The sequence below is a fragment of the Ovis aries genome, chromosome 7 (assembly GCF_016772045.2).
Source record: "Ovis aries strain OAR_USU_Benz2616 breed Rambouillet chromosome 7, ARS-UI_Ramb_v3.0, whole genome shotgun sequence".
Taxonomy (NCBI): domain Eukaryota; kingdom Metazoa; phylum Chordata; class Mammalia; order Artiodactyla; family Bovidae; genus Ovis; species Ovis aries.
In genome coordinates this window covers 52,815,469-52,841,745 of record NC_056060.1, presented here as the reverse complement: position 1 = coordinate 52,841,745, position 26,277 = coordinate 52,815,469, and the positions used below count along the sequence as shown (strand labels likewise).

At 38.7% G+C, this 26,277-nt stretch overlaps 1 protein-coding gene across 1 annotated transcript in view; it reads right to left on the bottom strand.

Annotated features, from left to right (window-relative positions):
* Window positions 1-26,277, bottom strand: part of PRTG (protogenin) — a 147,422-nt gene that overhangs the window by 76,178 nt on the left and 44,967 nt on the right. The window contains exon 3 of the mRNA XM_042252429.2: window positions 747-891. Within this exon, the coding sequence (XP_042108363.1) occupies window positions 747-891 (145 nt within the window). The remainder of the gene's footprint in view (window positions 1-746; window positions 892-26,277) is intronic.

Genomic DNA, 26,277 nt, shown 5'->3' with positions numbered 1-26,277 from the left:
TTTGAGCCTGCTAAGAAATATTGCTATTCATTAGGACAGGAACCAAACTTTTGAAGTTGCTGCCAAGTTCATGACCCCTAAACTCTAACCACCTCAGAGCACTAGGTATATGCATGCATGCACATGACTTTGTGTGTGTGTGTGTGGTGTGTAGTGTAGAGGGGGCTGCTAAGCAAGTGGGCAACCATTATTGTATATATGGGAAACCTTAAACCTTTAAAATAGCATTGCTATTCTCAGTAGTCAAAGTGTAATTTAGTTTCCTAAATTCTTGGGCTGCAATCCAGGTGCCCAGGGGGTCCCATGGTTGGAAAAGATGTTTGAGGAAGGGAACAAAGCACTAAGAGAATCTGAATTCTGATCTAAACCAAGATGCCAGGAACTATGTCCCATATACCAGAGACTGATAATCTAATTCTTTGCCTAAGTTTGAGATGTCTTAAAGCATCTGCCTACAATGCAGGAGACCTGGGTTCGATCCCTGGGTTGGGAAGATCCCCTGGAGAAGGGAATGGCACCCCACTCCAGTACTCTTGCCTGGAGAATCCCAAGGACGGAGGAGCCTGGTAGGCTACAGTCCATGGGGTCGCAAAGAGTCAGACACGACTGAGCGACTTCACTTTAAGAAATTAGTTATGGCTATCATAAACAAAAATGAGTTTCACCATGATCTTTCTCCATATACGGTTTTATGATGAAATCTTTGGTCCTTCTGTATCATCTTCAAAGATAAAAGCTGCATTTACCTGTCCATAGTTACAGACAGAGTTGTCCGATTTAATTCCCATGTTATGGCCGCAGGAGGGTTTGATGAAATCTTGCATGCAAATCTAGCAACTCCACCTTCTTGGACCTCAATAGAAATTGGCTGAACTTCAAATGCAGAAATAGCTATAAGATAAAGTTTTTCACATTCAGAATAAGTATATGCACTATTATATAACGCTTAGAAATAAAATTATGCTAGATATTACTTATCAAACTTGAACTTCTGCTCAGACATGAGGCCAGCTGAACATAACAAGCACAAAGAGAAATAAAAAGATAACTTTAGAAAAACCACGGGGCAGTTACCCTGCTAAAGGAGTTTAGTCTTTCCCAAAATGAAATTCTCAAGAATCTTAGATTTCAGAAAAAAATGAATGTAACTGAAACAACAAGGATTTTTAAAAATTAGTTATTATTGTTATTATTATTTTGGCTGTATTGGGTCTTGATTGCTTTTGTGCAGGCTTTTCTCTAGTTGTGGTGGGTGGGAACTACTCTTTGCTGCGGTGCGTAGGCTTCTCATTGTGATGGCTTCTCTAGCTGCAGAGTACAGGCTTTAGGGTGTGTGGGTTCAGTACTTAATTGCAGCAAATGGGCTCAGTAGTTGCAGCTTTGGGCTCTAGAGCACAGGCTCAACAGCTGCAATGCATGGGCTTAGCTGCATGTGGGATATTCCCTGACCAGGGATCAAACTTGTGTCTCCAACATGGCAGAAGGATTATTATCCACTGTTCCATCAAAGAAGTCCCAACAAGGGCTGGTTTTAAATTGAGTTTTGAAGAACCCATTGGGTTTCAATGGAAGGAGAAAAACAAGACATTACAGAATGAAAGGAGTAACATGAAGGCAAGAACAGAAGTAAGAAATGTCCAGCCTGTGTTCACAGGATTGTGAGGCAACAGCCAGGATTAACTATTATAGAATAAATCAGATTAAAGGTTCATGGCAGAGTGGAAGGAGAGTAGAGATAAAACAGATTTGTACCATGGTACAAAATAAGGCATCACTGAAAAGCTTCAAGCAAAGGAGTATCATGGTAACCGTAGTGTGTGGGAAAATTAATCAGGTACTATTAGGATGGATTGAAGAAAAAGAGCCTTAAGTCAAAAGACCAACAGGCTGTTTAAATAAAAATGACAGAACCGGGTGGCGGCAGTGAGAACAGAGAGATTCTGCAGATATTGTAATGAAAACAGACTTGGTTTTTATTGGACACAAATATGTCATTCCATGTTTGGAATGAAATGAGGTTGGTATTGATGGAGGAGAATGAGAGTGGAAAAAGTGAAGACAAATGATGTGTCTGAAAAATAAACGCACACAGATTCAAGAGACTATTTTCAGACTTAAGTCTTGAAATGCTGATATTTTCTAGAGATAATTCTTCTTTACTCTTATAGACAAGCCTCCAAGTTTTACATTTTGATGGAGCCCAGACTCCAGGTAATAGTGTAGCTTGCCTTTCCTCTGCTAAGTCTTCCAGGATATAAAGCAAGGGCCACAATAATAGTCTCACTCTCCATCCTCAAACCCCAGTTCAAAAAATAAATATGCATATATACAATTTTCAACAAAATGAGAAATTATGAAGAAATACAGAAGTAATAAGTGCTGGATGACTTATGCCTCATTGCACTGGGAAGTGTAAGAGGTTACAGAAGACTAACAAATTCTGCCTTGGACGTGACTTCATTAATCTGTAAATGGATCATGGGCCTTTAGAGATATAGAACAAAGTCAGTGAGTAATAATGAAAATACTCTTAGGAATATCTCCTTCCAAAAAGGATGGAGTGGGAGTAAATTAATATTTTGTGTATGTAACAAAAAATTCTTACTACTTCAAAACAGCAGTTTCAAACTGCTGTTGTCAGTAGAGTCAGAAGGTTAAAAGCATTTTTATGATAATCATCCTTTGCCTTTTTTACCTTCATTTCTCTTGAGTATACAGTGCTTCCAGAAGCTACATGATGGGTGATATAAAGCAACAAACCTAATTCACTGTGAGAATCCAACTGTCTTCTACTAAGCTAATTTAAAAGATTTGGACAAATGTAAAACAGTGTCACTCATCTTACTAAAATTTTTGGAAAACAGTTATTTTTCATTAAATGTGCTATCTAACATGTATACTATCATGTGAATTGAATCGTCAGTCTATGTCTGATGCAGGATGCAGCATGCTTGGGGCTGGTGCATGGGGATGACCCAGAAAGATGTTATGGGGAGGGAGGTGGGAGGGGGGTTCATGTTTGGGAATGCATGTAAGAATTAAAGATTTTAAAATTAAAAAAAAATAAAAAATAAAAGTAACCCCATTACTCATAAAAAAAAGAAAAAAAAATGTGCTATCTTAATATGTAATTCATCAGTGTTTTCAAAATTAATTTTTAAATTTCTCAGTTTTAATTTCTAATAATAAAGTATTATTAAATATAACCTACCTAAACAAAAGCTCTTTGGAGTCCTCAAGATTTAAGCATATAAAGAGTGAGACTAAAATGTTTAAGGATCACTATTCAAGAACATTAGACTCTCTCTGTGATTCAGGTCCTTATCACCAACTGCCTGGAAGTCTTGAAGGAGTGTCTTTAGGTGAGATCTGTCTTGATATCAGTTACCTTCGAGAGTGATGGTCATAAAAAACAAATTTGATTTGTGTTACTGATGAATTATTTAGTCCCTATAAAACTCTATCACTTTGCATTCAACCACTTGAAATTATGTCTCACAGACACTGAACTATTTATGATTCTCTGAATATACTGTATTTCACATTTCTGAACAATATATAAGCTTTCCTTCTCTTTCAAATATTATAGATCCCTTTGTCTACATGATGAAATCCTATTATCATTTAAAACCTAGCTCTCTTGTCTCACCCTTTGGGAAGCTGTTCCTGACTTTTTTCTTCTATAAAACTCCTGTAGAATGAAGACCTTTATTGCTACTTTTATCCCACAGTATTATTGTCACATATTCACAAGACCGTCTCCCATTCCACATTCTGAGCTCAATAAGGACAAGTAGTGGGTCATAACTTTGCAGGATCCCTTAAGTCAATGAATGGTACAGACTTGGCACTAAAACAATACCTGTTGGATTAAACTGAACATTTTAAAATGTTCTCTAATTCTAACCCAAGACAGATGGGTCATGGTGGAGAGTTCTGACAAAACGTGGTCCACTGGAGAAGGGAAGGCAAACCACTTCAATATTGTTGCCTTGAGAACCCTATGAACAGTATAAAAAGGCCAAAAGATATGACACTGAAAGATGAACTCCCCCACTCAGTAAGTGCCCAATAGGCTACTGGAGAAGAGTGGAGAAATAACTCCAGAAAGAACGAAGAGATGGAGCCAAAGCAAAAACAACGCCCAGCTGTGGATGTGATGGGTGATGGAAGTAAAGTCCGATGCCGTAAAGAACAGTATTGCGTAGGAACCTGGAATGTTCGGTCCATGAATCAAGGTAAATTGGAAGTGGTCAAACAAGAGGTGGCAAGAGTGAACATCGACATTCTAGGAAATCAGTGAACTAAAATGGACTGGAATGGGTGAATGTAACTCAGATTACCATTATATGTACTACTGTGGGCAAGAATCCCTTAGAAAAAATGGAGTAGCCATCATAGTCAACAAAGAATCTGAAATGCAATACTTGGGTGCAATGTCAAAAATGACATAATGGTCTTGGTTTATTTCCAAGTCAAACCAGTCAATATCACAGTAATCCAAGTCTATACCAAAACACTAAGGCCGAAGAAGCTGAAGTTAAACGGTTCTATGATGACCTAGAAAATCTTTTAGAACTGACACCAAAACAACAATGTTTTGTTGCACCAACTTTTGTTAATTTTTACAGTGCAATACATGTTATTTTTCAGAGACAAACCAAAGTTTAATTTCTCAAGGTTCATGCTGTTTACTTCAGCAGCATTTGATGGAAGATCTTTTATATACATTTGTAATAGATGAAAAATAAACCAGACTGCAAATCCTTCCTCTTTCTTTTTTAAAGCAAACCATGTACCAAGTTTTTTGGTTCAAATTGTGTAGGATAAGTTAAATTGCATTCTGTTAACCAATATGCATATTTCTGTAAGTATAGTTATGTTGAAATAAAGTTTTAAAACATTTAAAAAAAAAAATGTCCTTTCCATCATAGGGGACTGGAATGCAAAAGTAGGAAGCCAAGAGATACCTGGAGTAACAGGTAAGTTTGGCCTTAAGAGTACAAAATAAAGTAGGCCAAAGGCTAACAGTTTTACCAAGAGAACACACTGGTCATAGCAAACACTCTCTTCCAACAACACAAAAGATGACTCTACACATGGCCAATAGTGATATCAGATTGATTATATTCTTTGCAGCTGAAAATGGAGAAGCTCTATACCATCAGCAAAAACAAGACTGGGAGCTGACTATGGCTCAGATCATGAACTCCTTATTGCAAAATTTTGATTAAATTGAAGAAAGTAGGAAAAACCACCAGACCATCCAAGCATGACCTAATCAAATCCCTTATGATTATACAGTGGAAGTGACAAACAGATTCAAGGGATTAGATCTGATGGAGAGAGTACCTGAAGAACTATAGACAGAGGTTTGTAACATTGTACAGGAGGCAGTGATCAAGATCACCCCAAGAAAAACAAACGCAAAATGGTTGTGTGAGGAAGCCTTACAAGTACCTGAGAGAGAGACTAAAGGCAAAGGAGAAAAGGAAAAATATACCCATCTGAAGGCAGAGTTCCAAAAACCAGCAAGAAGAGATAAAGCCTTCATCAGCGATCACTGCAAAAAAAAAAAAGAAAGAAAGAAAAAAAAACAGAATGGGAAAGACTAAAGATCTCTTCAAGAAACTATAGATGCCAAGGGAACATTTCATGCAAAGATGTGCACAATAAACGACAGAAACAGTATGGACCTAACAGAAGCAGAAGATATTAACAAAAGGTGGGAAGAATACACGGTAGAATTATACAAAAAAGATCTTAAGACCCAGATAACCACAATGGTATGAATATTCACCTAGAGCCATATATCCTGGAATGTGAAGGCAAGTAGGCCTTATGAAGCACCACTACAAACAAAGATAGTGAACGTGATGGAATTCCAGTTGAGATATTTCAAATCTGAAAAGATGACGCTATGAAAGTGCTGCATTCAATATGGCAGCAAATCTGGAAAACTCAGCAGTGGCCACAGGCCTGGAAAAGGGCAGTTTTCATTCCAATACCAGAGAACAGTAATGCCAAAGAATGCTCAAACTACAGCACAATTGCACTCATCTCACATGCTAGCAAAGTAATGCTCAAAATTATCCAAGCCAGGCTTCAACAGTACATTAACCAAGAACTTCCAGATGTTCAAGCTGGATTAAGAAAAGGCAGAAGAACCAGAGATCAAATTGCCAACATCCACTGATCACCAAAAAAGCAAAACAGTTCCAGGAAAAACATCTACTTCTGCTTTATTGACTATGCCAAAGCCTTTGACTGTGTGGATCACAACAAACGTTGGAAAGTTCTTTAAGAGACAGGAATACCAGACGATCTTACTTGACTCCTGAGAAATTTGTATGCAGGTCAAGAAGCAACAGTTAGAACCAGACATGGAACAAGATTGGTTTCAAATAGGAAAAGGAGTACCTCAAGGCTGCGTACTGTCACCCTGCTTATTTAACTTATATGCAGAGTACATCATGAGAAACACTGGGCTGGATGAAGCACAAGCTGGAATCAAGATTGCTGGGAGAAATATCAATAACCCCAGATATGCAGATGACACCACCCTTATGGCAGAAAGTAAAGAGCCTTTGATAAAAGTAAAAGAGGAGAGTGAAAAAGCTGGCTTAAAGCTCAACATTCAAAAAACTTAGATCATGGCATCTGGTCCCATCATTTCATGGCAAATGATGGGTAAACAATGGAAACAGTAAGTGACTTTATTTTCTTTGGATCCAAAATCACTGCAGATGGTGACTGCAGCCATGAAATTAAAAGACGCTTGATCCTTGGAAGAAAAGCTATGACCAACCTAGACAGCATATTAAATAGTAAAGACATTACTTTACCAACAAAGGTCCATCTAGTCAAACCAATGGTTTTCTCAGTAGTCATGTATGGATGTGAGAGTTGGACTATAAAGAAAGCTGAGTGCCAAACAACTGACGCTTTTGAACTGTGGTGTCGGAGAAGACTGTTAAGAGTCCCTTGGACTGCAAGGAGATCCAACCAGTCTATCCTAAAGGAAATCAGTCCTGAATAGTCATTGGAAGGACTGATGCTAAAGCTGAAACTCCAGTACTTTGGCAACCTCATGCAAAGAGTTGACTCACTGGAAAAGACTCCAATGCTGGGAGGGATTGGGGGCAGGAGGAGAAAGAGACAACAGAGGATGAAATGGCTGGATGGCATCACCGACTCGATGGACATGAGTTTGAGTGAACTCCAGGAGTTGGTGATGGACAGGGAGGCCTGGCGTGCTGTGATTCATGGGGTCACAAAGAGCTGTACACGACTGAGCGACTGAACTGAACTCAACTGAACTCTGCTTATTATTTTGTGTGCTCTAATTCTAAACAATCGCTGATACTTTAGTGGTATCATTTTTTGGAGAAAAAATTTATACTTCCTCTATTAAAGGATTTTTATAAAAATTAAATAAGTCAATATAGTAGGGCTATCTATAAAACTTTTTATCGGTGTTGTGATTACTAAGAATAAAAATAGTCACTCTGTTGCTCTGAGTAATTTCCCTCCAGCCACTTAGGCAACTGAGTGTTTTTTATCTGAATCCCATCTAACGAATCAAACAATATGAGCCTCCAAACCACCTTTTCTTTGAACAATTCCCTTTCTTTCCCAGATATATGTCTATGAAATCCCTAAGCTTTTTTTTTACTATAAAAACTAAAGTAACTTTGACTTTAGGTCAAATGGGCTAGAATTTTGGAGTTTCAGAAGTGTGAGAACTAAAAGTTAAATGGATGTATCCTGTAACACAGCAAGGGTATTTGTTTATTTTTGGCAGTGTATGTGGGGCAGGGTGGGGGGGGACAGGTTTACTGAGCTATAATTCAAACCGCATGTGATTTATACCCATTTAAACTGTAAAATTCAATTTAAATTCACCTATTTAAAGTATACAATTCAATGGGTTTTAGTGTATTCACAAAGTCCATGACCATCCCCCAAATCAATTTTAGAATATTTTCTTCACTTCAAAATTTTATATCCTTCAGTTATAAATCCCTAATCTTCCCATCCCCTAGCCCTAGGCAATCTTTAAGGTAGTTTTTTTTCCCCTCCTACCCCCAGCTTTATTGAGATACAACTGATGAACAGCATTGCATAAGTTTAAGGTATACAACATTGTGTAAGCTGGAGGTCTGATACATTGGAAATGATTACCATAATAAGGTTAGTTAATACATCCATCAAGTAATAGCATTTCTTGATCTCACTCTGGTTTGCAACAAGTTATGAAACAAGTACTGAATAAAGGCTTTATTTTTTAATCCTCAAAAACATCTTTATACTTAACATGTCTAACTTCTTGGTCTCTTTTGAACCAACTTGCTGACAAAATAGATTTTGCCTAGAGAAAACCAAGCCAGATATTCCCTGGGACTTTCATCAGTACCTCTCAGATTGAACAGAAAGAGGCAAATGTGACTCAATCATAAAAACAAGCTCCCCTTTTCTCTCTGCAACTCCTCCATCTGGGCACCATACAATCAGAGATATGGTTTTCCCAGTAGTCATGTACAGATCCAAGAGTTGGACCATAAAGAAGGCTGAGTGCCAAAGAATTGATGATTTTGAACTGTCGTGTTGGAAAAGACTCTTGAGAGTCCCTTGGACTGCAAGGAAATCAAACCAGTCCATCTAAAGGAAATCAACCCTGAATATTCATTGGAAGGACCTGCTGAAGCTGAATGAAGCTCCAATACTTGGCCACCTATTCGAAGAGCTGACTCATTAGAAAAGACCTTGATGCCAGGAAAGATTGAAGGCAGGAGGAGAAGGGGATGACAGAGGATGACATGGTTGGATGACATCACCAACTCAACAGACATGAGCTTGAGCAAGCCCCAGGAGATGGTGAACAGGGAAGCCTGGTATGCTGCAGTCCATGGGGTCTCAAAGAGTAGGACACCACTGAGTGACTGAACATCATCATCACCTGCATGACAATCCCATCCTCTGCCCTCGCCTCTGGGAATCTGATATATTTGTGGTTTTTATTTTTCTCTCCTGTATATTTAAACTCTTCTCCCAACTTTTTCCTTCAGCTTGTAAAAGTGATTAAGTCCCTTCCAGACTGAAAACACAAAGAGAACAAAACTCCAGGCCTCTCTTACACCATGAATCCCTCAAGCAGCTACCCACTCTCTCTCTTCCCCATGGCATCAAATTCTCTAAAAATTAAATCAGTTCTAGCTGTCTCCCCTTCTCCTTCTCTGATTCGAGGCCTCACATATTCAATCTGCCTTCTTCCCCTATATTTTCTTGAAACAGCATCTATGACACTATGTACTCCTATTTCTCTGACTCCTCCTCCTGCCCTTCTCCCTTCTAAGAGTCTCTGTTCTCTTCTCTCTCCTTATTCTTCTTGGGTGATCACACCCAATTTCAGTTTTCAACTACATCCATCTGTTGCTGCAGAGTTCCCAAAACGTATCTCCAGCTTAGTTTATCATGCTCAGATCATCGTGGCTGCTACTGCCTACTGGACACCTTCACCTAGAACTTACAAAACATACTTCAAACTCACCATGCCCATAATGAAATCATCTTCTTGCCTCCATGCCTGTATCTCTGCCTCAGTCTGTTACACCACTGTGCAGCAGTTCACCTGAGCAACCAACTTCTCCTGTACTCTTCAGTCACTGTTTCCCACTGAATTTAACCCCTAAACATCCAGCCCTGTCCCACCACCTCTCAATGGAATCACTGTAACTGTCTCTTATCTGGTCTCCCTGCTCTCACTTTCCCTCTTTCCCTTTCAAAAGCATCTTCCAGACATTCACCAGTGTTTGATATGGGCTGCAGGTGACTCACAAGTGGCTTCCATCTATTAAATACTCCTATAAGACCATCCATTACCGCTAAAACCACCATGAACAACACAAACTCACAAAAAATCATTCAATTTTAAATGCTGTCCAAAAGCACAGTCCTAGAAACTCTCCTTCTAAATCTTTAAACAGCTTATCCTACTTACTAGAAAAAGTGAATATATGTGTATATCTTTGCTATTTTGAAAGGAACTGATATTTTTCTTTATATCAATTATATATTTTTAATTCTTTTTGACTGGGGACATTCTCAAAAAGAGATCTGTCAGCTAGCTTTTAATCCCCCTCCCAAAGAATTAATTTGGCACCAATTACTCCCAAACTATTTATGAAGCATGCAACAGTATTTAAATAGTGAATGTAAAATACTTATATTAAAAAGTGAATATTTCTGCTATTAAGATACACATTACTACTAAGATATAAAAAAGTTAATCTCGATGAATCACATGTTAACATCAAGCCCATTATCTTTATAATCAAACCATTTTTTTAATGTTTAGTTAACCCATGCTGACAGGCTTTGAATCATGCAATTATTCATAAAATAATGGGTCACGTTAACGGCATCCCTAATCCCAAAAAGGGTTTCAATCACACTTATTTTAGAACAATTTTAGACAAAGACTAGAGATCTCAAGAAAATTAGAGATGCCACAGGAATATTTCATGCAAAGATGGGCTCAATAAAGGACAGAAATGGTATGGACCTAACAGAAGCAGAAGAAATTAAGAGGTGACAAGAATACACAGAAGAACTATACAAAAAATATCTTCACGACCCAGATCATCACAATGGTGTGATCGCTAACCTAGAGTCAGACATCCTGGAATGTGAAGTCAAGTGGTCTTTAGAAAGCATCACTACCAACAAAGCTAGTGGAGGTCATGGAATTCCAGTTGAGCTATTTCAAATCCTGAAAGATGATGCTGTGAAAGTGCTACACTCAATATGCCAGCAAATTTGGAAAATGCAGCAGTGGCCACAGGACTGGAAAAAGTCAGTTTTCATTCCAATTCCAAAGAAAGGCAATGCCAAAGAACGCTCAAACTACTGCACAATTACACTCATCTCACACGCTAGCAAAGTAATGCTCAAAATTCTCCAAGCCAGGCTTCAGCAATACGTGAACCATGAACTCCCTGATGTTCAAGCTGGTTTTAGAAAAGGCAGAGGAACCAGGGATCAAATTGCCAACATCTGCTGGATCATCGAAAAAGCAAGAGAGTTCCAGAAAAACATCTATTTCTGTTTTATTGACTATGCCAAAGCCTTTGACTGTGTGGATCACAATAAACTGTGGAAAATTCTGAAAGAGAGGGGAATATCAGACCACCTGACCTGCCTCTTGAGAAACTGTATGCAGGTCAGGAAGCAACAGTTAGAACTGGACATGGAACAACAGACTGGTTCCAAATAGGAAAAGGAGTACGTCAAGGCTGTATATTGTCACCATGCTTATTTAACTTATATGCAGAGTACATCATGAGAAATGCTGGACTGGAAGAAGCACAAGCTGGAATCAAGATTGCCAGGAGAAAAATCAATAACCTCAGATATGCAGATACCACCCTTATGGTAGAAAGTGTACAGGAACTAAAAAGCCTCTCGATGAAAGTGCAAGTTCAGTTCAGTTCAGTCGCTCAGTAGTGTCCGACTCTTTGCGACCCCATAAATTACAGCACGCCAGTCCTCCCTGTCCATCACCATCTCCAGGAGTTCACTCAGACTAAGGTCCATCGAGTCCGTGATGCCATCCAGCCATCTCATCCTCTGTCGTCCCCTTCTCCTCCTGCCCCCAATCCCTCCCAGCATTAGAGTCTTTTCCAATGAGTCAACTCTTCGCATGACGTGGCCAAAGTACTGGAGCTTCAGCTTTAGCATCATTCCTTCCAAAGAAATCCCAAGACTGATCTCCTTCAGAATGGACTGGTTGGATCTCCTTGCAGTCCAAGGGACTCTCAAGAGTCTTCTCCAACACCACAGTTCAAACGCATCAATTCTTCGGTGCTTAGCCTTCTTCACAGTCCAACTCTCACATCCATACATGACCACTGGAAAAACCATAGCCTTGACTAGACGGACCTTAGTCGGCAGAGTAATGTCTCTGCTTTTGAATATGCTATCTAGGTTGGTCATAACTTTTCTTCCAAGGAGTAAGCGTCTTTTAATTTCATGGCTGCAATCACCATCTGCAGTGATTTTGGAGCCCAAAAAAATAAAGTCTGACACTGTTTCTACTGTTTCCCATCTATTTCCCATGAAGTGATGGGACCAGATGCCATGATCTTCATTTTCTGAATGTTAAGCTTTAAGCCAACTTTTTCACTCTCCTCTTTTACTTTCATCAAGAGGCTTTTTAGCTCCTTTTCACTTTCTGCCATAAGGGTAGTGTTATCTGCATATCTGAGGTCATTGATATTTCTCCCGGCAATCCTGATTCCAGCTTGTGTTTCTTCCAGTCCAGCGTGTCTCATGATGTACTCTGCATATAAGTTAAATAAGCATGGTGACAATATACAGCCTTGACCTACTCCTTTTCCTTATTTGGAACCAGTCTGTTGTTCCATGTCCAGTTCTAACTGTTGCTTCCTGACCTGCATACAGATTTCTCAAGAGGCAGGTCAGTGGTCTGGTATTCCCCTCTCTTTCAGAATTTTCCACAGTTTATTGTGATCCACACAGTCAAGGGCTTTGGCATAGCCAATAAAACAGAAATAGATGTTTTTCTGGAACTCTCTTGCTTTTTCGATGATCCAGCGGATGTTGGCAATTTGATCCCTGGTTCCTCTGCCTTTTCTAAAACCAGCTTGAACATCAGGGAGTTCATGGTTCACGTATTGCTGAAGCCTGGCTTGGAGAATTTTGAGCATTACTTTACTAGCATGTAAGAGGAGTGCAATCGTGCAGTAGTTTGAGCATTCTTTTGCATTGCCTTTCTTTGGAATTGGAATGAAAACTGACCTTTTCCAGTCCTGTGGCCACTGCTGAGTTTTCCAAATTTGCTGGCATATTGAGTGCAGCCCTTTCATAGCATCATCTTTCAGGATTTGAAATAGCTCAACTGGAATTCCATCACCTCCACTAGGTTTGTTCATAGTGATGCTTTCTAAGGCCTACTTGACTTCACATTCCAAGACGTCTGGCTCTAGATTAGTGATCACATCATCATGATTATCTGGGTCATGAAGATCTTTTTTGGACAGTTCTTCCGTGTATTCTTGCCACCTCTTCTTAATATCTTCTGCTTCTGTTAGGTCCAGACCATTTCTGTCCTTTATCGAGTCCATCTTTGCATGAAATGTTCCCTTGGTATCTCTAATTTTCTTGAAGAGATCTCTAGTCTTTCCCATTCTGTTGTTTTCCTCTATTTCTTTGCATTGATCGCTGAAGAAGGCTTTCTAATCTCTTCTTGCTATTCTTTAGAACTCTGCATTCAGATGCTTATATCTTTGCTTTTCTCCTTTGCTTTTCGCCTCTCTTCTTTTCACAGCTATTTGTAAGGCCTCCCCAGACAGCCATTTTGCTTTTTTTGCATTTCTTTTCCATGGGGATGGTCTTGATCCCTGTCTCCTGTACCATGTCACGAACCTCAGTCCATAGTTCATCAGGCACTGTATCTATCAGATCTAGACCCTTAAATCTATTTCTCACTTCCACTGTATAATCATAAGGCATTTGATTTAGGTCATACCTGAATCGTCTAGCGGTTTTCCCTACTTTCTTCAATTTAAGTCTGAATCTGGCAATAAAGAGTTCATGATCTGAGCCACAGTCAGCTCCCGGTCTTGTTTTTGTTGCAGAGGAGAGTGAAAAAGTTGGCTTGAAGCTCAACATTCAGAAAACGAAGATCATGGCATCCGGTCCCATTACTTCATGGGAAATAGATGGGGAAACAGTAGAAACAAAGTCAGACTTTATTTTTTGGGGCTCCAAAATCACTGCAGATGGTGACTGCAGCCATGAAATTAAAAGACGCTTACTCCTTGGAAGAAAAGTTATGACCAACCTAGATAGCATATTCAAAAGCAGAGACATTACTTTGCCAACAAAGGTTTGTCTAGTCAAGGCTACGGTTTTTCCAGTGGTCATGTATGGATGTGAGAGTTGGACTATGAAGAAAGCAAAGCGTTGAAGAATTGATGCTTTTAACTGTGGTGTTAGAGAAGACTCAAGAGTCCCTTGGACTGCAAGGAGATCCAACCAGTCCATCCTAAAGGATATTGGTCCGAGGTGTTCATTGGAAAGACTGATGCTAAAGCTGAAATTCCAATACTCTGGCCACCTCATGCAAAGAGTTGACTCACTGGAAAAGACCCCGATGCTGGGAGGGACTGGGGCAGGAGGAGAAGGGGACAACAGAGGATGAGATGGCTGGATGGCATCACCGACTTTATGGACCTGAGTTTGAGTCAACTCCAGGAGTTGGTGATGGACAGGGAGGTCTGGCGTCCTGCAATTCATGGGGTCGCAAAGACTCGGTCATGACTGAGTGACTGAGCTCCATCTTTTCTAAATTCATTCATTCATCATTAATCAACAGTTGTTTATTCTGTGCCTAACATGTTCAACATGTTAAGGATCCAATGATGAACAAAACTAAGGCTCTACCCTCAGGGATCTTTGTCTAGCAATAGAGAAAGATTTAACTAAAATTACTACGCAGTTCACTTCAGTTCAGTCTCTCATTCATGTCTGACTCTTTGCAACCCCATGGACTGCAGCATGCCAGGCTTCCCTGTCCATCACCAACTCCTGGAGCTTGCTCAAACTCCTGTCCATCAAGTCGGTGATGGCATCCAACCATCTCATTCTCTGTCATCCCCTTCTCCTGGCTTCAATTCTTTCCCAGTATGAGGGTCTTTTCTAATTAGTCAGTTCTTTGCATCAGATGGCCAATGTATTGGAGCTTCAACTTCCAATGAATATTCAGGACTGATTTCCTTTAGGATGGACTGGTTAGATCGCCTTTCAGTCCAAGGGACTCTCAAGAGTCTTCTCCAACACCACAGTTCAAAAGCATCAATTCTTCTGCACTTAGCCTTCTTTATGGTCCAACTCTCACATCCATATATAACTACTGGAAAAACCATAGCTTTGACTAGATGGACTTTTGTCTATATACTATTCAAGTATATAGCAATTTCATACTGTGATAAATATTATGAAGGAAAATTATGGAATATTATGAAAGCATAGGACAGAATATATCTTGCTATGAATACATTGGTTTTGCTTCCAGAATGATAACTTAAAGCCAAACAAAGGATGCTAGTTATTATACAATAAAATAAATTTTAAAGCCCTAATAAAGGTAAAGATATTCTAAGATTTAATTTTTTCTTTTTTCCTACTAAGCCAGAGTATGTAGTTTTTACATAAAGGTATATATAGAGAAATAGAAATAATTTTCTCATTTTTAATGTGAATAGACAAATTATTTAAAGAGGATAAAATACCCTACTTCAATGATGAAATACTAAGGGCTAGATTACAAGAGGATCTCTATAAATTATGTACTTTGTACTTTTATTTTTTCTTACAAAATTATATAATTTTTTAAAAGTAATTATATTTAAAAATAAACTTTGTATTTGTGACTCCAACAGTAAAGAAACTGTCTGCACTGCGAGAGAGCTGAGTTCAACCCCTGGGTCAGGAAGATCCCCTGGATGAGGGAATGGCAACCCACTCCAGTATTCTTGCCTGGAGAAACTCCATGGACAGAGGAGCCTGGTGGGCTACAGTCCATGGAGTCACAAAGAGTCAGACATGACTAAGTTTTATGGTGAATGGACTGAAAGAGGAATTTGCATAAATTTTCTACCACTGCTCCACTGACTGATAAAATCGTTCATCCTGGAACTTCCATTGAAGCCCAGTGGTTAAAACTCTGAGCTTCTCCTGCAGGGGGGTAAACTTTCAATTCCTGGTCAGGAAACCTAAGATTCTGCATGACATGCAGTGCAGCCAAAGAAAAGATCCCTCATTCTTAATTTTTATCTGCCTTTTTAGTACTTTGAGCTGATCATTCTTTGGGTAGCTATCATCTATACGGATGTTTGATTCCCTCCCTAGTCAGTGCCTTCCTTCAATGTGAAAAACAATAAGAAAAAGAACATCTGAATAAAAATTACTTTTCAATAAAAAGATAAATTACATGAAAATTTGAATCAAAACTTAGAAACGTCAGAAAAGCATGCACAAATATCATACATCATGATAGTCAAACTTTCTCTGCAAATATTTTTCTATTTTAACTTTTTAACTGTGGTATTAAACTGAGTAAATGAATAGATCCTTTAAAATGAATGTTAGAATCCCACCTCCCAACACACATGTTTGAAAAACTGTTTAGGCATCATCAAAACATCGTGCACTTATTTATATGGCAAAATATCTTGTGTTATGCAAATCTCGCTTTCTCCTTAAAGTAGACTTCATTTCTGCCAGTTGGGTATGATTTTACAAGTCTACAGTCTCCTTGTGAAACCTGACCTCTTTCTTCCCTCCATAGTCAGTGCTAACATAAACCGAGAGCCCCACAAGAAGTCATTAAAGCAGTGCTGTTAAGAGGCCAGAGCTCTATAAAACAGGCAAGAAACAAGGTCTCAAGAAACATGCACCATCCTCAAAAACAACCTTGCAAACACAATAAATGTAAGTGCCTATTTTATTTGTGATTTCCTCTTCTTCACCTGTCTACTTAAGCATTTGCTTCTATGATTTATAGTCAGAGAAAAAGGATCAGAAATGCTAAGAGGAAAAAACATGCTAAGAGGAAAATGTTCTTCAAAGTTTTATTTGAAGAACAGAAAGCAACATATTCATGTTTCCACCATGGAAATGTATGACTATAATATTAAACTAACATGCTATCCATGCTTCTTGAGTTGCAATGAATGAAATAACTTAATACATGTTACAAAGAACGGAAGTTGCAGTGAATGAAATACTTAACACATTTTGATTTTAAAACCAACTAAAAATTGTGAATTATTGTTGTCATTCAGTCATGTCCGACTCTTTGAGACCCCATGGACTGGAGCCACCAGGCTCTTCTATCAGATTTCCCAGGCAAGAATATTGGAGTAGGTTGCCATTTTCTTCTCTAGGGGCTCTTCCTGACCCAGGGATCGAATCCTCGTCTTCTGCACTGCAAGCGAATTCTTTACTGCTGAACCACCAGGGAAGCCCAAAAGTTATGAATACACAATCTGAAATGACAACTCATAAGTTCAGGAACTATTCCCTAATGTAAGAAAATATAATTTTTCGTGTAAATTACATTTAAAATATTCTTTCACTAAAAAGGAAATACTTCAGTTGGTGAGAACCTGAACACAGGATTTAGACTGGTGGTTCTGACACTGCACAGCAGCCAGAGGAGCTGGAGTCTCAACTGGTCAAGGAATGTACCAGTTGCCAGTGCCCCACCTCTCCTTGGGGAGTCCTAAGTACCAAGGTACGGTGGCCAGCAGTTATGTTCCAATACTTCTTGCTGTTTCCATGGTTCTAAGTTACCAAACAGTAACTTTGGAGAATTCCTTTTTTTTTATTGAAGGATAATTGCTTTATAGAATTTTGTTGTTTTCTATCAAACCTCAACATGAATCAGCCATAGGTATACACATATCCCCTCCCTTTTGAACCTCCCTCTCATTTCCCTCCCCATCACACCCCTCTAGATTGATAGAGAGCTCCTGTTTTGAGTTACCTGACCCATACAGCAAATTCCCATTGGCTATCTATTTTACATATGGTAGTGTAAATTTCCATGTTACTCTTTTCATACATCTCACCCTCTCCTCCCCTCTCCCCATGTCCATAAGTCTATTCTCTAAGTCTGTTTCTCCACGGCTGCCCTATAAATAAATTCTTCAGTACCACTTTTCTATATTCCATAATATGTGTTAGAATACAATATTAATCTTTCTCTTTCTGACTCACTTCACTCTGTCTAATAGGTTCTAGGTTCATCCACCTCATCAGAACTGACATAAATGTGCTCCTTTTTATGGCTGAGTAATATTCCATTACTTTGGCCACAAAGGTCCATCTAATCAAGGCTATGGTTTTTCCAGTGGTCATGTATGGATGTGAGAGTTGGACCATAAAGAAAGCTGAGTGCTGAAGAATTGATGCTTTTGAACTGTGGTGTTGGAGAAGACTCTTGAGAGTCCCTTGGACTCCAAGGAGATCCAACCAGTCCATCCTAAAAGAGATCAGTCCTGGGTGTTCATTGGAAGGACTGATGTTGAAGCTGAAGCTCCAATACTTTGGCCACCTGATGCAAAGAGCTGACTCATTTGAAAAGACCCTGATGTTGGGAGGAATTGAGGGCAGGATGAGAAGGGGATGACAAAGGATGAGATGGTTAGATGGCATCACCAACTCAATGGACATGGGTTTGGGTGAACTCCAGGAATTGGTGATGGACAGGGAGGCCTGGCGTGCTGCGGTTCATGGGGTCGCAAAGAGTCAGACATGACTGAGTGACCGAACTGAACTGAACTTAATATTCCATTGTGTATATGTATCACAACTTCTTTATGCGTTCATCTGGCAATGGACATCTAGGCTGCTTCCATGTTCTAGCTATTGTAAATGATGCTGCAATGAACAATGGGATACATGTGTTTCTTTCAACACTGGTTTCCTCAGGGTATATGCCTAGAAGTGGGATTGCTGGGTCATATGGTGGTTTTTTCTTAGTTTTTTAAGGAATCTCCATACCACCTTCCACAGTGGCTTTATCAGTTTATATTCCCACCAACAGTGCAAGAGCATTCCCTCTTCTTCATACTCTCTCCAGCATTTACTGTTTGTAGACTTTTTGATGAGGGCCATTCTGACCGGTGTGGGGGAATATCTCATTGTAGTTTTGATTTGCATTTCTCTAATAATGAGTGATGTTGAGCATCGTTTTATGTGTTTGTTAGCCATCTGTATGTCTTTAGAGAAATGTCTGTTTAGGTCCTTTTCCCACTTTTTGATTGGGTTGTTTTTCTAGCATTGAGTTGTATGAGCTGCTTATATATTTTGGAAATTAATCCTTTGTCAGTTGTTTCATCTGCTATTATTTTCTCCCATACTGAGGGTTGTCTTCTCATATTGCTTACAGTTTCCTTTGCTGTGCAAAAGCTTTTAAGTTTAATCAGGTCCCACTCCTTTACTTTTGTTTTTATTTCCATTACTCTAAGAGGTGGATCATAGAGGATCTTGCTTTGATTTATGTCATCGAGTGTTCTGCCTATGTTTTCCTCTAAGAGTTTTATAGTTTCTGGTCGTACATTTAGGTCCATTTTGAGTTTATCTTTGTGTATGGTGTATCTTTGTGTATGGTGTATGGTGTATGGTGTTAGGAAGTGTTCCAATTTCATTCTTTTACATGCAGTTGTCCTGTTTTCCCAGCACCATTTACTGAAGAGGCTGTCTTTGCCCCATTGTATATCCTTGCTTCCTTTGTCAGAAATAAGGTATCCATAGGTGCAAGGGTTATTTCTTTCTATCTTGTTATCCATAGGTGCATGGGTTATTTCTTTCTATCTTGTTCCATTGGTCTGTATTTCTGTTTTTGTGCCAGTACCACACTGTCTTGATGACTGTAGCTTTGTAGTATAATCTGAAGTCCAGAAGGTTGATTCCTCCAGCTCCATTCTTCTTTCTCAAGACTGCTTTGGCTATTCAGGGTCTTTTGTGTTTCCATATGAATTGTGAAATTTTTTGTTCTGGTTCTGTGGAAAATGCCATTGGTAATTTGATAGAGGTCACACTGAATCTGTAGATTGCACTTGGTAGTATAGTCATTTTCACAATATTGATTCTTCCTACCCAGGAACATGGAATATCTCTCCATCTGTTTGTGTCATCTTTGATTTCTTTCATCAGTGTCTTATAATTTTCTGTGTACAGTTCTTTTGTCTCCTAAAGTTATTCCTAGATATTTAATTCTTTTTGTTGCAATGGTGAATGGGATTGACTCCTTAATTTCTCTTTCTGATTTTTCATTGTTAGTGTATAGAAATGTAAGTGATTTCTGTGTATTGATTTTGTATCCTGAAACCTTGCTAAACTCACTGATTAGCTCTAGTAATTTTCTGATACTATCTTTAGGGTTTTCTATGTACAGTATCATGTCATCTGCAAACAGTGAGAGCTTTACCTCTTCTTTTCCAATCTGGATTCCTTCCATTTCTTTTTCTTCTCTGATTGCTGTAGCTAGGACTTCCAGAACTATGTTGAATAGTAGTGGTGAAAGCGGACACCCTTGTCTTCTTCCTGATTATAGGGGGACTGCTTTCAGTTTTTCACTATTGAGAATAATGTTTGCTGTAGGCTTATCATATATGGCCTTTATTATACTGAGGTACGTTCCTTCTATGCCCATTTTTTAAAGAGTTTTAATCATAAATGGGTGCTGAATTTTGTCAAAGGCTTTTTCTGCATCTATTTAGATTATCATACGGTTTTTATCTTGCAATTTGTTAATGTGATGTACCACACTGATTGGTTTGTGTATATTGAAGAATCTTTGCATTCCTGGAATAAATCCAACTTGATCATGGTGTGTGAGCTTTTTGATGTGTTGCTGAATTCTGTTTGCTAAAATTTTGTTGAGGACTTTTGCATCTGTGTTTATCAATGATATTGGCCTGTAGTTTTCTTTTTTGTGTTGTCTTTGTCTGGCTTTGGTATCAGGGTGATGATGGCCTTATAGAATGAGTTTGTAAGTGTTCCTTCCTCTACAATTTTTTTGAAAGAGTTTTAGAAGAATAGGCATTAGCTCTTCACTAAATGTTTGATAGAATTCTCCTGTGAAGCCATCTGGTCCTGGGCTTTTGTTTTTTGGGGATTTTTTACCACAGCTTCAGTTTCAGTGCTTGTAATTGGGTTGTTCATAATTTCTATTTCTTCCTGGTAAAGTCTTGGAAGATTGAACTTTTCTAAGAACCTGTCCATTTCATCCAGGTTATCTATTTTATTGCCATATAGTTGTTCATAATAATCCTTTGTATTTCTTGTCTATTGTAACCTCTCCTTTTTCATTTCTAATTTTATTTGATTCTTTTTTTCTTGATGAGTCTGGCTAAAGGTTTGTCAATTTTGTTTATCTTCTCAAAGAACAAGCTTTTACTTTTATTAATTTTACTATTGTTTCTTTCATTTTTTTTTCATTTATTTCTGCTCAGATCTTTATGTTTCTTTCCTTCTACTAATTTTGGTGTTTTTTGTTGTTCCTTTTCCAATTGTTTTAGATGTAAATTCAGGTTGTCTATTCGATGTTTTTCTTGTTTTTTTGAGATGGGATTGTATTGCTATACACTTCCCACTTAGGATTGCTTTTGCTGTATCCCATAGGTTTTGAATTGTCGTATTTTCATTGTCATTTGTTTCTAGAAATTTTCTGATTTCCCTTTTGATCTCTCCAGTAACCTGTTGGTTGTTTAGAAACGTGTTGTTTAATGTCCATGTGTTTGTGTTTCTTACAGTTTTTCTCTTGTAATTGATATCTAGTCTCATGGTGTTGTGGTCAGAGAAGATGCTTAACATGATTTCAATTTTCTTAAATTTACTGAGGCTTGATTTGTGACCCAAGATGTGGTCTATCCTGGAGAATGTTCCATGTGCACTTGAGAAGAAGGTGTATTCTTTTGCATTTGGATAGAATGTCCTGATGATATCAATGAGAGCCACCTCATTTAATGTATCATTTAAGACTTTGTTTCCTTATTAATTTTCTGTTTTAATCTGTTCATTGGTGTGAGTGGGGTGTTAAAGTCTCCTACTATTATTGTGCTACTGTCAATTTCTCCTTCTATTCTGTTGGTGTTTGTCTTAGGTACTGAGGTGCTCCTATGTTGGGTGCATAAATATTTACAATTGTTATGTCTTCCTCTTGGATTGATCCCTTGATCATTATGTAGTGTCCTTCCTTATCTCTTGTAAACTTCTTTACTTTAAGGTTTGTTTTGTCTGATATGAGGACTGCTACTCCAGCTTTCTTTTGCTTTCCATTTGTGTGGAATATATTTTTCCATCTCTCACTTTAGTCTACATGTGTCTTGAGGTCTGAAGTGGGTTTCTTCTAGACAGCATATATACGGGTCTTGCTTTTGTATCCATTCAGCCAGTCTATGTCTTTTGGTTGAGCATTTAATCCACTTACATTTAAAGTAATTATTGATACATATTTTCCTATTGCCATTTTCTTAATTGTTTGGGGTTGATTTTGTATATCTTTTTTCTTCTTTTGTATTTCTGGACTATATAAGTCTGTTTAACATTTGTTGTAAAGCTGGTTTGGTGGTACTGAATTCTCTTAACTGTTGCTTGTCTGAAAAGCTTTTTATTTCTCCATCAATTCTGAATGAAATCCTTGCCAGGTACAGTAATCTTGTTTGTAAATTCTTCCCTTTCAGTACTTTAAATATATCCTCCCATTCCTTTCTGGCCTGCAGAGTTTCTGCTGAAAGATCAGCTGTTAACCGTATGGGGCTTCCCTTGTATGTTACTTGTTGCTTCTCCCTTGCTGCTTTTAATATTCTTTTTGTGTTTAGTCGTTGTTAGTTTGATTAGTATGTGTCTTTCCATGTTTCTCCTCAGGTTTATCCTTTATGGGATTCTTTGTGCCTCTTGGACTTGACTGACTATTTTCTTTTCCATGTTGGGGAAATCTCAACTCTAATCTCTTCAAAAATTTTCTCATACCCTTTCTCTTCTTCTTCTGGGACCCCTATAATTTGAACATTGGTACATCTGATATGATCCCAGAGGTCTCTGAGACTATCCTCAGTTCTTTTCATTCTTTTTACTTTATTCTGTTCTTCAGAAGTTATTCCCACCATTTTATCCTCTAGTTCACTGATTTGTTCTTCTGCTTCAGATATTCTGTTGAGATTCCTTCTAGAGTATTTTTGATTTCAGTAATTGTGCTGTTTGTCTCTGTATGTTTATCCTTTAATTCTTCTAGGTCTTTGTTAATTGATTCTTGCATTGTCTCCACTTTGCTTTCAAGGTTTTTGATCATTCTTACTATCATAATTCTGAATTCTTTTTCAGGTAGTTTGCCTATTTTTTCTTCATTTATTTGGATTTCTGTGTTTCTAGTTTGTTCCTTCATTTGTGTAGTATTTCTCTCGGTTCAGTTCAGTCGCTCAGTCATGTCCGACTCTTTGCGACCCCATGAATTGCAGCACGCCAGGCCTCCCTGTTCATCACCATCTCCCAGAGTTTACTCAGACTCACGTCCATCGAGTCCGTGATGCCATCCAGCCATCTCATCCTCGGTCGTCCCCTTCTCCTCCTGCCCCCCAATCCCTCCCACCATCAGAGTCTTTTCCAATGAGTCAACTCTTCGCATGAGGTGGCCAAAGTACTGGAGCTTCAGCTTCAACATCTACTGCATATAAGTCAAATAAGCAGAGTGGCAATATACAGCCTTGACATACTCCTTTTGGAACCAGTGTGAGCTATCACTACACACCTATCAGTGTGGCTCAAATTTTACTGACAATACCAAGTGCTGAGGAGGATGTGGGGTACATGGAACTTCATAATTTGCTGGTGGGAATGCAAACTGGTACAGTCACTTTAGAAAATAATAATTTCTTATAAAGTTAAATACATACTGACTGCACTGTCACCTTAAATGAACACCAGAAATAGATGTGGAAATTGGATGCTATAAGAGAAATGGTCTGGCTTGGTAGGAACTTAAGGAAGAGATTAGGAAGAAGGAAAAAATCACACACCTCAGCAAATAAACCAAGTCCACATGCTCGGTCTCAACAGAAATGAAAACTTCTGTTTAGGCAAAAACCTGTAGAAGAAAATTTATCAAAGCTGTATTTATAATTGCCCAAATATAAACAACTAAAATGTCCTTCAGCTTTAACTGGTAAATGGATAAACAACAGTAAATTTATACTATGGAACAGTACTCAGCAATAAAAAGCAAAGAACTGCTGAAACACTCAATATAGACAAATTTCAGCATACCATGCTAAGTGGAAGAAGCAAGACCTAAAAGGCTATGTAATGTATAATCTCATTTATATGATGTATTGGAGAATGCAAAATATAGTAGCTACTAGGAGTCAGCAGGCGGGAAGGCAGCATGAGAGAAGGTTTGGGTGATTATTCTGTATCCTGATTATAGTGAAGGTTACATAACTCTGCATATGTTAAAACTCATAGAACGGTGGACCCAAATCACTAAGTTTCACTGTATGTGAATTTAAAAACAAGTTTCAAAAGGCTTTTGTTAATTTCCAAATCACTCTTAACAAAGAACTATAAATCAAGTTGACAGCACACATAAATAATTTATCTGTGTTCTGCTGACTCCTGCAAACCATCTTCATTTCTTCTGTGAGGATACATCTGATCTTCCCAAATAAAACTACACAACTCTTACATACTCCCAGGAGTTTGGAGTATACTGTTTGTCTCACTGGTTTTTGTTTGTTTGTTTGTTTGTTTTAATTGGAGGATAGTTGCTTTACAATATTGTATTGGTTTCTGCCATATAGCAACATGAATCAGCCATAGGTATACATATGGCCCCTCCCTCCTGAACCTACCTTCTACCCCATCCCACTGTTCTCTAAGCTCTACTTTCTGCTTCTACCCAAAGGAGAAAACCTGTCTTTTCATCTTTATATTGCTGGCATTAATACCACAGATATAAAAGGCCCTTGATGATAGCTAATAAACATATGAATAAAATACGTCCTGGGGTGCATATACATTCAGTTCAGTCACTGCCTCTGGAGTACACACAGTATAGTATGCACACAATAATAATCTGCAGGAGTATAAGGCGATGAATCTAAGTTTACATTTTCTTTAGAATACTACACATGAGACATACAGATGTAACTATAAATGAATATATGTTCCTGAGGAACAGGAGGAGTAGGGAACCTATAGTCCTCCTATCTCTTCATGTAGTGAAGCAGTGCAAAATCAGTAACACCTCAGCAGAGAGGCTAGAAGAGTGGGGAGTCACTGAGGCAACACACACAGAGGCAAACATCTGAACAACCAGTCTTTCCTGAGTAGCCCAGCTCAGTTCCCTGCCTCTTGATGCCAGCAGCACACTGCCGGGCTGCAACTTCTGCACAGACCTTTTACACAGGCTGCTGACCCAGCATATCCTGCAGACACTGGTCAGCTCTAGGACCCCTGGCATTCTGAATCCAACTTAAGGGGTTTCATAATATTCACCTGTCTCAGGTTCCATCAGGCCAGGCTTGAAATTATTTAGAATTTGGTCCTAAAACCAAACGGTTTGATCCAAGGTATCTCATATGAGAAACAGATTTTCTAGATTGGCTACTGGGTTTTTAGAATTCTTGTATAAAACAGATAACTAATGAAACCATGCAACGTTATAGCATAGGGAATTCTACTTAATTCACTGTGGTGACCTGAATGGGAAAGAAGTCCAAAAGGGAGGGGATGGCTGATTCATTTTGCTGCACAGTAGAAACACAACACTGTAAAACAACTATACCCTAATACAAATTAATTTTAAAAAGACTGCTATATATCTGAGACCTGCACATCACATTCAGGATTAAACTGCCCCACTGCATGCTAAAATAAAGGTGCACTGTTTTACACATGCATCTGTACCACATTTGCACTTACACTCTCCTAACGTAGAGGTGAAAAGAGTGATCTGAAGGGAGATTTTCAATGCCCAAGGTACTAATGCTTTCAACATCCTCACCTACAGATAACATACAGTTAGTTCTCTTCAGCTGCACCTTGACTTATGTTCTGCTGCATTGATGCTGTTCCCTTCTACAGAAATCAGCAGCAAGTAGAGAATAGCAGGTAATTAGAGTGCCTTCTGAGGGCCAAATCATAAAGGGCACCAGAAGCAGATATGGAAATGTGATGCTATACGAGAAACGGTCTGTCTTGGCAGGAATTTAAGGAAGAGATTAGGAAGAAGGAAAAATCACACACCTCAGCAAATAAACAGGAGCAAACATGCTTAGCTGTTCAGTCATGTCTGACTCTTTGCTACCCCATGGAATGAGGGTCCCCACCAGGCTCCTGTGTCCATGGGATTTCCCAGGCAAGATACTGGGGTGGGTTGCCATTTCCTTCTCCAGGGGATCTGCCCAACCCAGGGATCGAACTCACATCTCCTGTGTCACCTGCACTAGCAGGCAGATTCTTTACCACTGTGCCACCCAGGAAGACCTTTACTGCCAACAGGAAAAATCCAAGGAAAGAAAAACAGCTTTCTATAATTGTTAAAACATCATAAATTAATACCAACATTCCTGTCTTCCATTCTAAACCTGATAAGATGAAAATAAACCACTGTTCACTTTGCCTTTCATCTTTCCCAACTGTTACTTAATCTTGAGTTAAAAATTGTGTTTTAAATAATCAGTCTCC